Consider the following 16,136-nt stretch of genomic DNA (forward strand, 5'->3'; position numbering starts at 1 on the left):
ATAGAGTTGTGAATACCTGCTACTTGTTTCATAGCTCCTTGATTTTCTTAATCAGGTTGTGGTTTGGGGGAGCAAAATGTATTTTTTTTGTGCTGAATGGGTAACTAAAAAATCTTGAACAAGGTTAGTTGTAAAAAAGTACTAAAGATTAGTAACTAATGCTTGTGGCTCTATGGACCATGAGTCAATGTTGATTCTTTCAAAATGTGCCGTCAGTGAACATTTTCTAAATACTTTTAAACAGGGTTCCATATTTAGATGTAATTCCCATTGTCCTCTAATGTAGGAACAAACAACATCTCAAATCGAATTTATAGGGAGGAGAGGGAGGAAAACCTATTACAAGTTGGGTTTTTGTTTCAGTCTACAAGTTTGTTTTTTAAATTTTTAATTGATTTTTACAGAGAGAAGAGGGGAGAGAGAAACATTGATTTATTTTTCCACTTATTTATGCATTCATTGGTTGATTCTTGTATGTGCCCAGGCCAGGGATCAAACCCTCAGCCTTGGTGTATCGGGATGACGCTCTAACCAACTGAGCCACCCGGCCAGGGCCCCGTCAGCAACTTTTTAAGAGACACTTGGGTAACCTCTAGCATTTGCATTCCTCGATACTAGCCATCTATAAAGAGGACCCAGGGGCCTAAATTCAATCAGAAATGACCGTATTTCTGTCAGGGAATTGGCTGTATATCGTACAGACAATTCTGTTTTCTCCAAGTAAGTTTTCCGTGACAGTTCCACAGTGCTGGGCTTCCTTTCTCGCATTCCCTCGCCAGTTTGTACTCAGGGAAGAGAAAGTGATTTTTAGCATTAGATGAGACATGAGTAAGGAAATAATCATAGACAACAGTTACAGTTTTTGCCTGTTTGGATTTATTTGTAGCCTCTATTAAAGTGCAGCACACCCTCGTTTATAAAATATAGAAACTTGGAAAGTGTCTGCCACAGACACTGCCTCTTTGTTCGCTGGTTAATAATTGAAATCCTATGCATGGTTGTGAAATCTCATTACCTAAATGCTAGATGTGTTCACAGTGTTGTCTGTTTTTGTTTGTCTTCAAAGACCCCTACCTTTTCAATCTGGCATTTCTTTACCTGGTCATCCTGTTACTCTGTGACTTTTTAAATAAGGAATGTATTTATTTAAAAATAGTTCTCAGAGATTTTACTTCATTAGAAATTCTGGAGGAGGGATATGTGCAATCTGTTGCTAAGTCACATCCTATGTTGGGGTTATTTTTGTAACCTCGAAAGTGGGAAGGAGAGGTTAAAAGACCTCTGAGGAACCTTGGAGCTTTAAAGTTCTGTCTTACATGATTTGTGTTAGTGTCCATGTTTTATATGTGTAGTTTTTATACTAGTGAGAATGTTCTATATGTGTTTGGTGAGGCATTTTGAAGGTATATACTTGAATTTTTTTCTAAATACAGCTACCTTCTAGAATACAAATGGCAGAAAACCAAACATGTTAAAACATCGTGTGCACTTGACATGAAGCAAAACATGACTACTTTGGAGTGATGGAGCGCTCTGTGCATTTTATAGTGATTTTTAGATCCAGAGACCCTCCGAATCTGTTAACTTAGCACATTGCAGTAACTTTGTGAGGTGACCACTTTCCAGGTGAGGAAGCAGGACCAGAAAGCTCTTCATAAAGATTCATGCCACACAGGTATTCACCGATGACCACTGCCCTTTAAATGCCACTGTCCTCTCGGGGAGAAACAGTCTGAACCACTGAGACATCTGAGTAGCTGGGTAATAAACACAGGTATATTGCTTTCAAGTCTTAGGGTGACCTGATGTAGTCTTAACTGAATATGTCTCAGTTTAATCATTTGAGCCAGTTGATTGTACTAACTAGATGTAATTATCTAAAGTATTTGGGGTTTGCGTATTGATTTTTACAAGTACTTCTCAGTTATTGAGGGTGCTTAAAGAATACTGAAGAAAAATGTTTAGGAAATGCTGCTTCCTTTAATTTAATTTGCATGGTTCTTATAGTTCAATCTTTTTAAAAAGCAAAACTAACTCCAGCCCCTATCCTAAATTATCCTAGTTTTTAACAATTATCTGAATTAGACTTATCTAAATTTCATATACAGATTGGTAATTTTTCATTTTGTATGCATATTAGATGATAAAACACTGTTTTCATAGAGTATATTTCTATTCACGAACTACCTAATTATCATCTTGATATTCTCCCAAACCTTGTAAAACTTTGAAATGTAATTTTTGTTTGATGGACTTTAAATGTTATATAAATCTTATTTAAACAAGTTGCTGGCATCCTTACTAGCCTTTCCCACATATAATTTTGATGCATTTGATGGGCACTGAACAGTAATAGGAAAGAGAGAGCAGGACCCACAGTGCAGACTGGATTGAGTTTTAATTAAACGTTCCGGCCATAACCTGATAAGAATCAGGCTGGTCTAGAAGTTATCAGGCCGTGGCCTGGATTAATTTTGTGAGCCAGCGCTAATGTTTACTGCCAGCCTTGCATAGCAATGCCAGTTTGCAGCCCAACTCTGTGTGTGACTTTTGGTAACTATTGATTATATCTAAAGCAGTTTAGATTTTATGGAAGTAGCTCATGATTATTGGGACAAGCAGGGTAGGTAAATTTCAGTTACATTTAAAGTGCAATTAAGGAAATCCTAGAGTATAGCGCTCATTTAGAGGAAAAAGGGTGTATTTATAGAGTGTCATAGCATGAAAACTCCTTGGAGCAGTCATAGGTTCCTAAGTGTGTCTTTTGTTGTTTGTTCAAGTTTTGCTACTTTGTGTTGGTTTAAAATTTCAAGGAGAAATAGGAATGTTCTAGCCAAGGAGAATTGCATAGTTAATTACTGCTGCTAATTTACGAATGCATTTTTACAGTAAGTTTTGTTATGAGGAAAGGCCATTTTTTCTAGACAGATAACATTTCCTAAAATGGAAAAGAAACAGATCCACTGGTCTACAAAATGAAAACACCTTAACTGTGCCTTCTCTTTTAAATTACAGGAAGAGTAAAAATTAGTCAAAAACTTGTTTAAACTATATTTTCTTTCTTTCTAATTCCTCTCACTTTTCCTTATGTCCACCTCTGTGAAGATCCCACAGTTTGCTTTGTGCCTGTTTTCAGGTCCCTTTGGCCAGACCTCACCCTGTCACTGTCACAAATTGGTCACTAGATTATTTTTCTGTCCCTTTTGTGTTGCTTCACTTTTTAAGTCACCTTTGTAAAAGTTTGGCTGCCTTCTTGTGTTTTTAAAATGAATGCAATGAATAGCAATCTTTATATTTCAACCCTTTAAAAAGTTTGTGAGAAAAAGAAGTGATGCAGAGCCAAGAACATAATCTGATTTGGAGTCTGAGTCTCAGTTTGGCTGCTGTGTCGGCAGCAAGTCACACAACCTCATTTAGTTTTCTCATCTACGACGTGGATAACAGCCTACCTCACAGATGTGTGTGAGAAACTGTTTGAAGGCCCTTGTTAAAAACAGGGTGTATCATGCTCATATTTTATGTAAACCCTCTTTTTATAGATATCTTTGATACTGATAGAATGGGTATCTTGATTTTAGGTAAGTCTTGTGGTAAGAATATAGTAGTAAAAATGTTTAAGACGACAGTTTCACAAGTTACGGTATTTTAAGTGACTTAAAATTTTTTGAAAACTGAATATTCAATGATCAAATTTGTCATGTTGCAACAAATATTCAGAACTTCTTAAAATGTTGGGTGAGGCTGCCTTAATGTAGCAAAATACAGCTTTCTCAAGACTGTTCACAAATCTATGGTTGTATAATGTTTTGAGTGTTCAATGTAAATCGTAATAGAACTGTATACTCTTAAGGATAGTAAATTTATTGTTTTAGGAAGAATGCTTGAATTCTTTATCATGTATACTTAAATATTACATAGTGAATTTTGAGTGCAACAAATAAAACTTAAAAGTTGACAGCCATTAGGTTTGTTCATGACAATCATAAGAAAATGTTAAGACTGGATATTAATTATTCAGTTTCTTTCCAAGAACATCTTGCATTCATTCTTTCTTAGCCCATCTTTGGAAAAAAAATTCCATAGGCTGATACATTAAACTTTTGAAGCACTTGATTACATGTGTATTAAATTTTTTTTTTAGCTGTTGAAATTGGGATCACTTTTTGTAATTTGTTTCAGAAGAAAAAAACAAACCAGACTCCCAGTGCTTTTGTGTTTTAATAACCATAGATTCAAATTTCAGTTTTGTTACGAATTTTTTGTGAGTGTTCAATGATTGGTGGGAAGGATGTGCCGTCCAGTAACTGGTAAAGATGTCTTCTTGAATTACATAGCATTTCATAGTTACAGGTTCGCTCTAGTTAATATTTGCACTATACAAACTCATAAGAGAAAAGCAGCATATCCAATTGCTTATCAGCTTTTTTCACAAAATCAAATTAAACTGTCTGGTTAATTTGAAAGCCGTTTTTGTTTCTGCTCAATTATTAAGCTAACATCCTGCATGTCAGTTAACAGAGAGAAAGCTGTTGTAGAAAAGACTGCCTAGGACTCCTTGGAGATTTCATGCCCTCTCTGTCCTCTTTGTTGTGTGTTCTAGTTTCTAACTTTAGCCATTGTATTAGTTTTCGATTGTTGCCATAACAAATTACTACAAACTTCGTGACAACGTAATTTTTTAAATTGAGGTAACATTGGCTAATAACATAATTTCCAGGTGTGCAACATAATTCAGTGTCTGTCTGCACCACGGTGTGCTCACCACCGGAAGGCTAGCGCCCGTCCGTTGTTACTGGAAGGGGGCCAGGCCTTTGGTGGGCTGCCTAGGGCCGGCCGGTAGTGGGTGGGCTCTTGACTTGGTGCAGGAAAAATGTCACAACACGAGTCCAGGTGACTACGCGGGAACATTCATTAAAGCTGGAGATAGAGACAAGATGGCGGCGTAGGTAACAGCGGCACCCGCCGCCTCCTGCAGCCACATCAAATCACAACTAAAATACAGAACCACCATCACTCAGAGCCTCCTGAGATCCAGCTGCACAGAAGCCCCACAACCAGGGAGCTGAAGGAGCATCGAGACCGGGAGGAGGGGCGCAGACGCGGGCGGATCGGGGCTGGATCACAGAGACGCGGCCGCGGGCCCACACCCGGTGCCGCGGGTTAAACCCAGGAGGGCATCTCGGTGGTGGGGGTTTCCCGGAGGAGCGAGGGGTCCCAGCCCCACAGCAGGCCCCCAGCCCAGGGCTCCAGGCTTGGAAGAGATGTCCCCACAACTCCGGGCTGTGAAACCCACAGGGGGGTTGTGGCTGAGTGAGCGGAGGCTGCGGGAGCCCCAGCAGCTCCCCTTAAAGGGCCTGTGCAGGGACTCAGTTGCGCTCCCTCTGAGCCCAGCTCAAAAGGAACCCGGGACACTCGGGGAGAAACTAACTTGCCTGGAATCAGGGCGAGAGCTGGAGGGGCGGCTTCCTCCCAGAGGAGCTGGCAGAGGCCATTGCTCCTTTGACGAGCTCCCCCCCACTGCACCCCAGAGCCTGCAGGCAGGCGCCATATTTGAATCTCCATCAATCTCTCAGCTTTGGCCCCGCCTGGTGATCCCGGAGACCCCGCCCCTCCCCACCTGCAGGCTCATCCAGCAGCTTTTCTGTGCGAGTGGCCTCTCGAGCCTCATGCTTAGGACTTTCCTAAAATCTCTCAAACAAGCAGCAGCGGGCCCCATAGGGCTTGATAAGTGGCCCCAGGCCTGGCACTAGCGGCAGCTGCATTGGCTCATAGCTTGGCCTCTCCTGGACACCTCCAAGCCCAGCACAAGTAGCAGCCAACTCTGGTTTGCTGTGTAGCTCATGCTGGGTGGCCCTGGGCAGGGCACTGGCACAGGCTGACTGCAACCCCAGGAGGCCCCAGAGACAGTGCACCCGGTGGTCAGACTCGACCACGCTGGATTACAACCCTACCACATCCATGAGTGACACTCAAGGGGCGCACTTGGTGAACACCAAAGCTCCACTGAAGTAAATCCTGCTCCATAGGGGTGTCTCCAGCACAGCAGCTCTCTGGCTGTAGTTGCAGCTGGTCTTTAAGAAGAAGCTAATGAACAAAATAATCTGACAAACTAAATAGACCCACAGACCCTGAAGCATGCAACAGACGGTCATATCTCAGAGGGAAGAGGGAAGGGTGATGGGAAGAGATTAACCAAAGAACTTCTATGCATATATGCATAACCCATGGACACACACAGACAATAATGGGGTGAAGGCCTGGGGAAGGTCTGGAGGTAGGTTGGAAGGGGTCAAGGGGAGGGAAAGGAAAACAAATGGGACCCCTGTAATACTTTCAACAATGAAGATAAATTGGAAAAAAAAATCTGGGGACACTAAAACAAGAAAGGGCTTAGCATAGAACAGGAGAGCCTAGGCTGGGCTGCTCTAGCTCTCTGGGAAGCCAGAGAAAAAGAGGCCTTGGGGTCAGGTTCAGGGGGCTAGCCTGCGACAAGCTGCCTCTGCCTACTGCTCCCCTGGTTGCAAGTCTTGGGTCCCTTAGAGTTTAGGAGATACACGGCTGCACGGTAATAAGTGGGGGAAGGAGGGGAAAGGGAATGGTGGGAGGGGGCAGCAGGGCACTCCCCAGAGGGTCCTTTGTCTTAAGGTTTTTCTTTCTCACTTGCATAGGGGAGGTCTCAGGGGAGGGTTTTAACAGAGAATTCATCAGTTTTCTAGGTGTGCTCCTCTGGGGCCATGGTCTTCACAGAGTGGTCAGTGTCAGGGCGGGGGGTCATCGCAGCTGGTCCTGGTTTGCCCACCTGGTTGTGCTGCTTTTCTAGGTTGAGCTGAAATACAACTGAGGCCTAGGTGTTATTTCTAGGGAGGTGAGCCGTATCTGCTATAAACTGCTTCAGCCTGTTCACCTGTCTGTCTCAGTTTCCCTATTCCACTTGTCCTGCTTACTGGATTGTCTCACCGTTTCCATTTATTTGACACCCTGTACCCATTTTCCCCTCACCCCACCCCACTTTCCTCTCTGGTAACCACCAATTTGTTGGCTGTATCTATGAGTTTTGTTTTGTTGGTTTGTTCGATCATCTTTTGTTTTATATTTTTATCTTTTATATTTCACGAGTGAAATCATACGGTTTTTGTCTTTCTGTCTGACTTCATTTAGCATAATACCCTCGGGATCCATCCATGTTGTTGCAAATGGCAGTATTTTATCTTTCTTATGGCTAAGCCGTATTCTGCTGTATTTATACGCCACAGCTTCTTTATCCACTCGTCCACTGATGGACCCTTAGGTTATCTCCATGTCTTCGTTATTGTAAGTAATGCTGCAATGAACATAAGGGTGCATATATCTTTTCTAATCAGTGTTTTCATATTCTTTGGATAAATGCCCAGAAGATGAATTATTGAATCATATGGTAGTTTTATTCTTAATTTTTTGAGGAACCTCTATACTGTTTTACATAGTGGCTGCACTAATTTATATTCCTATCAAAAGTAGGCCTGGCCGGTTTGGCTCAGTGGTTAGTGTCAGCCTGTGGACTGAAGGGTCCCAGGTTCGATTCTGGCCAAGGGCACATACCTCGGTTGCCGGCTCTGGCCCTGGGCCGAATGCGGGAGGCAACCCCAATCGATGTGTCTCTCTCACATCGATGTTTCTCTCTCTCTCTCTCTCTCTCTCCCCCCTCCCTTTCACTCTCTCTGAAAAGCAATGGAAAAAATATCCTCAGGTGAAGATTTTAAAAAAGTATATGAGGGTTCCCCTTCCTCCACATCCCCTCCAATAGTTACTTGGTTTTTTTATAACAGCCTTTTTAACAGGTGTGAAATGATGCCTCATTGTAGTTTTGATTTGCATTTCCCTAATGATTAGTGATGCTGAACATCTTTTCATGTGCCTGTTGCCCATCTGTACATCTTCCTTGGAAAAATGTAAATTAGATCCTCTGCTCACTATTTAATCAGGTTCTTTTTGTTGTTGTTGAGTTGTATGAGTTCTTTATATATTTTGGATATTAATCTCGTGTTGGAAATACCATTTGCAGATATCTTCTGCCCTTCAAGTGATTGCCTTTTTGTTTTGTTGATGGTTTCCTTTGCTGTGCAGAAGTCTTTTAATTTGATGTAGACCTTTTTGTTTATTGTTTTTGTTCCTCTCGCCTTGGGAGTCAAATTCACAAAAATACCCCTAAGACCAATGTCCAGAAGCTCACTGCCTATGTTTTATTCTATGTATTTTATTGTTTCAGGTCTTACACTCCAGTCTTCGATGTATTTTGAGTTAATTTTTGTGTATGGTGTAAGATAGTGGCCTAGTTTCATTCCTTTGCATATGACTGTCCAGTTTTTCCAAACCATTTATTGAAAATACTTTTCTTTCTCTTTTGTATGTTTTTGGTTCCTTTGCTGTAAATTCCTTGTCCATGTATGTGTGGGTTTATATCTGGGCTTTCAGTTCTGTTCCATTGGTCTGTGTATCTGTTTTTCTGCCAATACCATATCACTATAGCTTTGTAGTATAGTTTGAAATTGGGGAATGTGATACCTCCAGTTGTGTTCTTTTTTCTTAGGATTACTTTGGCTACTTGGGATCTTTTGTGGTTCCATACAAATTTTAGGATTTTTTGTTCTATTTCTGTAACTCAGAAATTCAGTAGGCTTAGCTGGTGTTTCTGCTTCCAGTCACACAAGGTTGAAAACAAAGTGTTTGTAGGGCAGGGGGCTGGAGGAGAATCTTTTCCAGGCCCGTTCAAGTTGTTGGCAGAATTTAATTTCATGCTGCTTTGGGACTGAGGTCCCAGTTCCTTTTGGCGCTTGACTAGGGGTTATTTGCAGCTTCTAGAGGCCATTATCATTCTCTGGACCACAGCTCCCTTCATCTTCAAAGCCAGCAATAGGGGGCTCCTGGTTCAAATGCCTCCTGCCTCTCCCACTACATCTCTGCCTGGTGCTGACTCTTCTGATTCTAAGGGCCTATCCAATTAAATAGGGCTCGCCTGGATAGTCTCCCTATTTTAAAGTCAACTGGTTAGCAACCTTAAGTTTATCCATAAAGTCACGTAACATATTTACAGGTATAGTGCCAGGGTGAGAAAATCATGGAGGCCAAAATTCTGCTCACCACAGCCATAGAAGGGGAAGGGAAAGGCCTAGGAGATCTTGGGTAACAGTAGAATTTTATACTAATGGCTGCTGAGAACAAAACAAGCAACGCAAACGTGATCCTATGTACTACTGATAATGGTAACCGTCCATATTTAAATACCTAAAAGCAACATACTGAAAAACAGAAAAGCATTGTACTTTACTCCTCATTAAAGACACATCAGAGTCAATATATATAAGTAAAGATTTCAATTTGCTTTTTCTAAATTCCATAGGTAGTGAATGCTTATTGTGGGAAATGTGCAAAGTACAGGAAGTTTGAGGAAGCTAAAAAAAAATTTAAAAATCCTAACCCTGTTACCAGACCTGACCACTTTTTAGGAATTTGTCATTATATATTCATTTATTTTCTCTTCCTATTTTCCCCCTACAATCTATGTTTTAAAAGTTCTGAAGGTGTGCAGGAGAGAACCTGGTCAACAGCATGTTGTCATCTTGGAAGACCGGATGTTGCACAGCAGTCCCCGGAGGAAGGGAAGGTTTGGCTGGTGCGTGTTAACAGGCAGCTGGTGACTTGGACCATGGGTAAATGAGCGTGTGTGGGCCAGTGTTAGCCTCTGTTAGGGTCAGACACCTTGGTATGTTTTTATCTGACAGGATGTTATTTTTACACAAAAGTAAAAGTAAAATAGAGACTCAGTCTTTCCATTGAAACTTTATGCTACATTAGGTTTTCTAGGAGACAGATGACATCACAGAAGTCTTAGTTACAATGTTTACATTAGAGAATCTTGCAGATCAAGAGCGTGAGAAATTTAGTTTCAATGGTGTGATTTAAAGAATAGAAGAAATGTGGCTGACAATGAAATTGAAACAATCACATCGAGTATGGATAGAAGCAATTATTTTTTCTAAAAATATAGCTCATATCAACACACAGTAATTAGGTACTAGTTTATATTAAATCAAATGGTTTATACTTTAAAAATAGAAAAATGTTCAGTTTTTAAATCCTATTAAATATATCTATGTAAAATTGCTACATCCCAACCATTTTTTTCTAGTCTTAAGATTTGAATTTCAAAACATATTTTTGTTTTCAGTGTCTTCCAACTTCAGAAAAGGCCAAGTACTAAAATAACAACACTTATACAGTATTGTGTATTAAGGATCTTAGGACACTTTTATTTATATTATTACATCGCAGCCTGACAACAACCCTGTGAAATAGACAGGGTGTTAATACCCATTTTGCTGATGAGAAGTTTGAGACTTGGAGCTGAGTCATGGAATCAGAACAAGAGGTCATGCGATTAGATGGAACCTGTATGGGACGAACCCATCTCAGCTGAAATTTAGTCCCATTGCTGCTACAGGGTATAAACACTTCATGTTTTGGTCAGGTAGCAAAAGTAATGCATGGTTTATGATTCCCTTTTTTGTGGGATTATTGCATGAAAGGCCTCTGCTCTACACAGCCCCGTCCTCTCTTTCCCTTACCTCCCGGCCTCCGGGCCGCACATCTCCTGCTCATCTACAGCAATGCTCCCTGTAGCAGGTCTGCCTGGGGTGTGGGAGAGGGCTGCAGGTGCCCGCCTCTCACTGAATAGGTACATTTAATTCAGGGGATCCAAGAAGAAATATAGTCCCAATTTTGGTACCATCCTTAATCTCAGCTCCCCAAAAAGAAATCTCGGAGTCATTCCCCAGTTCTTCCTCTCACCTCTAATCAGTCACCAAGACACTGTATTTCCTTACCTTTGTAATCTCTCTAATGGGCGCCTATCCTACACCTTTTTATTGCTGCTGCCTTACGGTCGAATGCTCTTTTGCCTAGAATACTGCAAAAACAACTAGTCTCTCCTTTCTCTAACATATCACCCATACTGCCGATTGTTTTTTCTTTCCTCTCTGAACACCTGGCGTCGCCTTCCTGCTAAGACCTTTGAGTAAGAACTGTCACGTTCTAGCCCCAGCTCACCCCCTTCAATTTCTTCCTAGTCACCATGGATTTTCTATCTCTGCCTTTTCCAGCGAATATACACGTGGTTAAAGACCAAGCTTCAGTGTCACCTTATCTGTAAAACCTCTCCTACTCTTCAAGCCATTTCATCCATATCTATTTCCCTCTCTAAACTTTGTAATACTTTGACTCTTGTCTTCTAGAATAAGCTTGGCCTTTATTGGCAAGTGCTAAAAGAATCTAGAAGCTTCAGGAATAACCTCATACTATAAAAGATGAGGCCATGGAGTAAATTCACACTCTGGAAGGCCAGAATCACCCTGCTTCATGGGCAGGTACATCATTTCAAGTAAAAAATGTTATTAACAGCTCAGCTTATTTTTCTTTAGTTTCATATAAATAAAATATATATGAATTCCATTATTTGAGTAGGTGCTCAGGCAGACACAAAATAGTAAGTATTATTTATTTTGGATAACAGAATATTTTAAACCAATACAGCATGTATATATATAGAGAGAGATATTACTTAAGTGATGCTGGGTGAATTTATAAATAAGTTACTTTTCAGTATACTATTCCCAAAAGAAACCAATTTTGAGAGTCTGATTCTGGTTTTGTGATAAAGCAGAACACTTACACCTTGACTTTTTAAAAGACTGAGCTGTAATTATCTCAAGATTATACTTTGAGTATTTAAAAGACCTTGGTCACACTATTTCCCCCCCCCAGAATTAAATTACACCCAATTGAAATGTGTAGCATCTTTTGGAATTTATGAACACTTGTGTACTAATATTGGAAGCATGCTAACCATCTGCACAGCTGACGAGGCAGTGCCAGAGGCATAATTCCCAGCTTTGGATGCGGCTCATTGAGTAAGTGCTGAAATGCTAACACGGGCTTCCTCAGCCTCTGAGCGAGCAGTGAAACAGAATGAAAAGATAACCTTCTGGAAGTAAAACCACCGGAATGTGGAGGATTTGTTTGTTCTCTCGTCTGAGTTCCTAAGGAAGTTTCCACAGATTCCACCATCTCATTTTGACATGTAAACTGATGGGAGCAGGACTAATATCTCCGAGCCAGTTCTCACGTGTGCATCCAATCCACACACTTGGTGTGGATATTCCTAAGACGACCAACCTTGAGGCCTGAGAAAAAAATAAAAATACATTTTGGGATGTAGCCCAGCGGAGTAGTGAGCAGGAGATTTCTGGGGAATTTCTTATCCAGTTTAATGTTTGTATGCGCCTTTAAAATGTTTATAAATATGCTCTATAGAGAAGCCTGGTAACGTACTCCGGAGACAATAATAAAGTATCCTCCAAAGTAATCCTTATAGAATAGGGCATCAGCTTTTTTCCTGAATTTAAATAAACTCAGTAGTATTTCCTTGAGACTAATAATTTACACAACGCTGTGTTAAGTATTTAGAATTCATGATTTGAAATACAAAGTCAAACCACTTACTTGAAATTTAGATGTTCAATTAGCACATATCCATCTATAGAAACAAAAATCACTGCAAGTTATAGAGGTAATGCTTTGAGATTTTTTTAAAACAGTGAAATTTGGGGGGCCGTAAGCCAATAACTTACATTTGCCTTTAGAATTGCGACATATCACTAGGTTTCCTTCAGTGACATCAATGACGTCCAGCTCTTCTCCGGGGGCTATTGGCAGATCAAAGATTCCGTTTCTCGAATTCCTGGAACACGCCACGGCCGTGTTGATGACAGTAATCTCTTTGTCATACTGGAACGAGAACTCACTGATCAGACCGCGCTTGTGCCGATTTTCTTTTCATTATAATAAAATTAACGGAAGACATACACGAGTAACCTCAAAATAAACTCAAGATGCTAGATGTTAATTCGTTAAATAATACCTAAGGGGAGAGAAAATAATGGCCAGACAGTCAGTGGAAGGAAAGTTATTTAAGGGGGTAATGGTAAGACACCACTGCCTTCTATTTGCTCGGTGTGATCGTGTTTGCAAAGTGTTTGCACATCCATTACCTAATTGTACTAGAATGAGTTCTGGTGAATGAGAGGCTGGGGCCTGGGTGTGCATCAAGGACTGTGAATAGTATGTTAACTGTTCCAGTAACAAAGCTACCACCTAACCCAGGAAAGGAGAAGTTAAAAAAGGTGTGTGGTGGGGGGGCCCTCTTAGAGTTTACAATGTTCTTGCACACCTATCGTTTCTAGATGGCACCCTCTCTCCACCTTCCTCCCTGGGAGGCTTTTCTGTTCCTATATATAGCTATAGCACACCTTTTAAAGTGGCAGGAATGGGTGTAGGGCAATTCTCACTCTCCTTTTGTGGTCAAAGACAGGCATTTGTGAAAGAAAAAAAAGATAAGCAATTCAATATCTGACCTCAGGGTTTTGTTTTTCCCCAGTGTTTTAAACTAGCTGGCCTATACATGTACAGGTACATCACCTTCTAATGTATTGAGATCCCTTGACTGGAAAAAAAAAAGTTCTGGATTATAGCTTATATTTACAAGTGTCTACTCCACCAAATGTGGGTGGCCGAATATCTCCCTTTGCTCAGGACGGTCTTTATTTACAAATACTTATTATTTATGACTAGCTATGCCTCCTTCATTCTCAGAGGTCTCCTGAATTTGGATGATGAATTATAAGATCACCCCATACCAAGTGGGATCTGAGCCACAAGATCGACTTGTCTTACAAAGGGATAGCTTCCTAACTGAGCTCTTACCCTTCCTAGGCCATTGTTCGCTGGGTATACACAGTGAATTCCTAGAGTGCAATCAGGTTAGGTCAGCTTCCTTTTTATGGTTCTAAAAAACTCTTCATTGCCTTCCAGGTAAGATCCATACTTCTCAGCTTGACAGTCAAGGCCCTATGTGTATTGTCCTTCTCATGTCCCCATTTCTGTGCCTTTTATTGACGCCACATCAAGCTATATGATGATCCCAACATACCACTTACCGTTCGTGTGTCCCTGCCATTGCTCCGCTGTCCTCTCTGCCTAGAATACCCTTTTCTCCCTCTTAACCACCTTGCACGTAGACTTTCACGACTGCTCTGTATCATTTACCATTTTAATTGCACTTTGTGTGTCCTGCTGTTGCAGCATTATAATAATCATTTTGTTCTATGGAATGAGAGTGGAAGACAGTGTTATCCGTCCTTGTACCTTTAATACCTGGCACCAATGTACCCAGTCTTTTGTGATTTGAGCTGAATGGAAGTTACTGAAAGGACATACTTTTTCTAGGGGGATATCAAGGAAACCCGCCGTTGGCAATAAGGAGGAATGGGGGATGGGATTTCTGTCCTGTACGAGAGAGTCAGACGCAGTGGGGAGAAAAGCACTGGATGGAACGTCCAGTCTTTTCACCAAGAAATGGTTACACTAGTTTTTCAACTAGTCAGATAACATCACAGTTTCAGTAGCTAATTTCATACCACGGTTTAATACTATAAAATTTTCTGCTGCAAACTCGTATGTCTTTATGACCTGACGTGCTGTATATGCCATGTTAAGAAGCCTAAACTTTATCCATTTGGAAATGGGGAACTTTTGAAAGATTTTAGGCAGAGACGTAACTTGGCCACATTTTCTGAGCAGGGTGCACACTCAGTCCAATGTCTGGCACGTGGGAGGTGTTCAACATGTCCCTTACGTGAATAAATCCTCATTTTGACAGTATGTAAAATCAGGAGGGAGGGTCGTTCGGTTTAGTTGGAATTACGGGAAAACGCTCCACAGAGTCAGTGACACGGTGACGGGTCAGTCAGGGAGCTTCAGAGGCTCCATCCACTTGTTGACTGTGTGTATGTGTTTGGTGACTCATCTGTTCACTGAGCGGTAGGTGACCAGTTTTATGTTGGGAGCTGGGGAGCAAATTTGAGGGAGACAAGGTCTCTCCTTCAAAAGGGACTCAGGGGTTTTAGCTCCCGGGGGCGTGTGGATCCGCGTTCTAACGGGCGGATGTGTAGCAGGCTTGTTCCGCGAGTGCTGGAGGGTGACTGCCTGGAGGAGCTGGGGAGGAGCGCGTGACGGCTGAACCGAGCAGCTTAGGAGTCTCTCCAGGCAGAGGAAATAGCACATACCAGGCATGATGCTACGGAAATGCATCAGGGAAATATAAAAATACCAGCTTTGTAGTCAAAAATCATGTCTTAGTCCCAGAGGGGAAGAGGGGCAATACACTTTCTTTAAAAACAGAAGTATCTAGCTTTTAATATTGTTGATTTTCACCTTCAGAGAACGTACCTCAAATCTTTCTCTAAAAAGCTTTTCTCTTTCCATTCTCTTCTTTTCTATGTTTTGTTTCTTGGTTCTGAAGAAATTTCTAGGTGATAGACTGTTAAGAAAAATGCAGGTAGGGTTGAATGTACTATCATAAAACTCTTGTTTCCAAATCTACAAAGTCATCCTATCTTAGGATCAATGTAGGTATAGTTCTGTGTGTGCATAATTTTATATACATTTTATTACACTCGCATGCATTTTGACCAGAGCAGGCTGTCAAAACAACTGAACAGAGCGAGAGTTCTTTCCCCCGACAATTAACCATTTTTTTGACAGCAAGATAGCATGGAATAACATCTAACTGGTTAAACAATCTATGTTAAACAAGAAACTTCTCGGAATCAGAGTTACAAGTGTAATTAACTTAAGAAAGAAGAAACTTAAGGAAAGTTAGAAACTGTCCCACTCGCCCTCAGATTATTTAATGGAAACCAGTAAGAGTGAGCAAACGGCTTACATTTTGTGGTTTTCCGAGTTTTCAAACCTAATTGGGGAATCAAAAATCTCTGTGCATCAAAATCAAAGAACTGTCCAGTCTGGTCACGGAGATGATAGAATTAAGAAAATAAAGGAAGATGCCCCAAAGTGTGTGCAACAGTTTCCAGGCATCAAAGTGGATAATCCTACGGCCGAGGCCGACTGTGCTCTTACTTCCCTCCCCCTGCAGCTCCTCACGTGGGAGCTGGGGCTGCATTTTAGTGTTTTATGCACTGAGAGAGGGAAACGGTCAAACGCGTCCTGTCAGTGTCCTTCAGAAGCACCACCTGTATCTGTCTCAT

General features: G+C 41.2%; 1 protein-coding gene across 1 annotated transcript in view; it reads right to left on the reverse strand.

The window, feature by feature from the left end:
* Positions 1-10,262: 10,262 nt before the first annotated feature.
* The window catches only part of FYB2 (FYN binding protein 2), a 77,473-nt gene continuing 71,599 nt past the window's right edge, over positions 10,263-16,136 (reverse strand). The window contains exons 17-20 of the mRNA XM_081144862.1: positions 15,319-15,409; positions 12,663-12,819; positions 12,535-12,568; positions 10,263-12,215 (exon numbers count right to left, since the gene is read on the reverse strand). Of these exons, the coding sequence (XP_081000988.1) occupies positions 12,194-12,215; positions 12,535-12,568; positions 12,663-12,819; positions 15,319-15,409 (304 nt within the window). The 3' untranslated portion in view covers positions 10,263-12,193. The remainder of the gene's footprint in view (positions 12,216-12,534; positions 12,569-12,662; positions 12,820-15,318; positions 15,410-16,136) is intronic.

The sequence above is a fragment of the Miniopterus schreibersii genome (assembly GCF_964146895.1).
Source record: "Miniopterus schreibersii genome assembly, chromosome: 8".
Taxonomy (NCBI): Eukaryota; Metazoa; Chordata; class Mammalia; order Chiroptera; family Miniopteridae; genus Miniopterus; species Miniopterus schreibersii.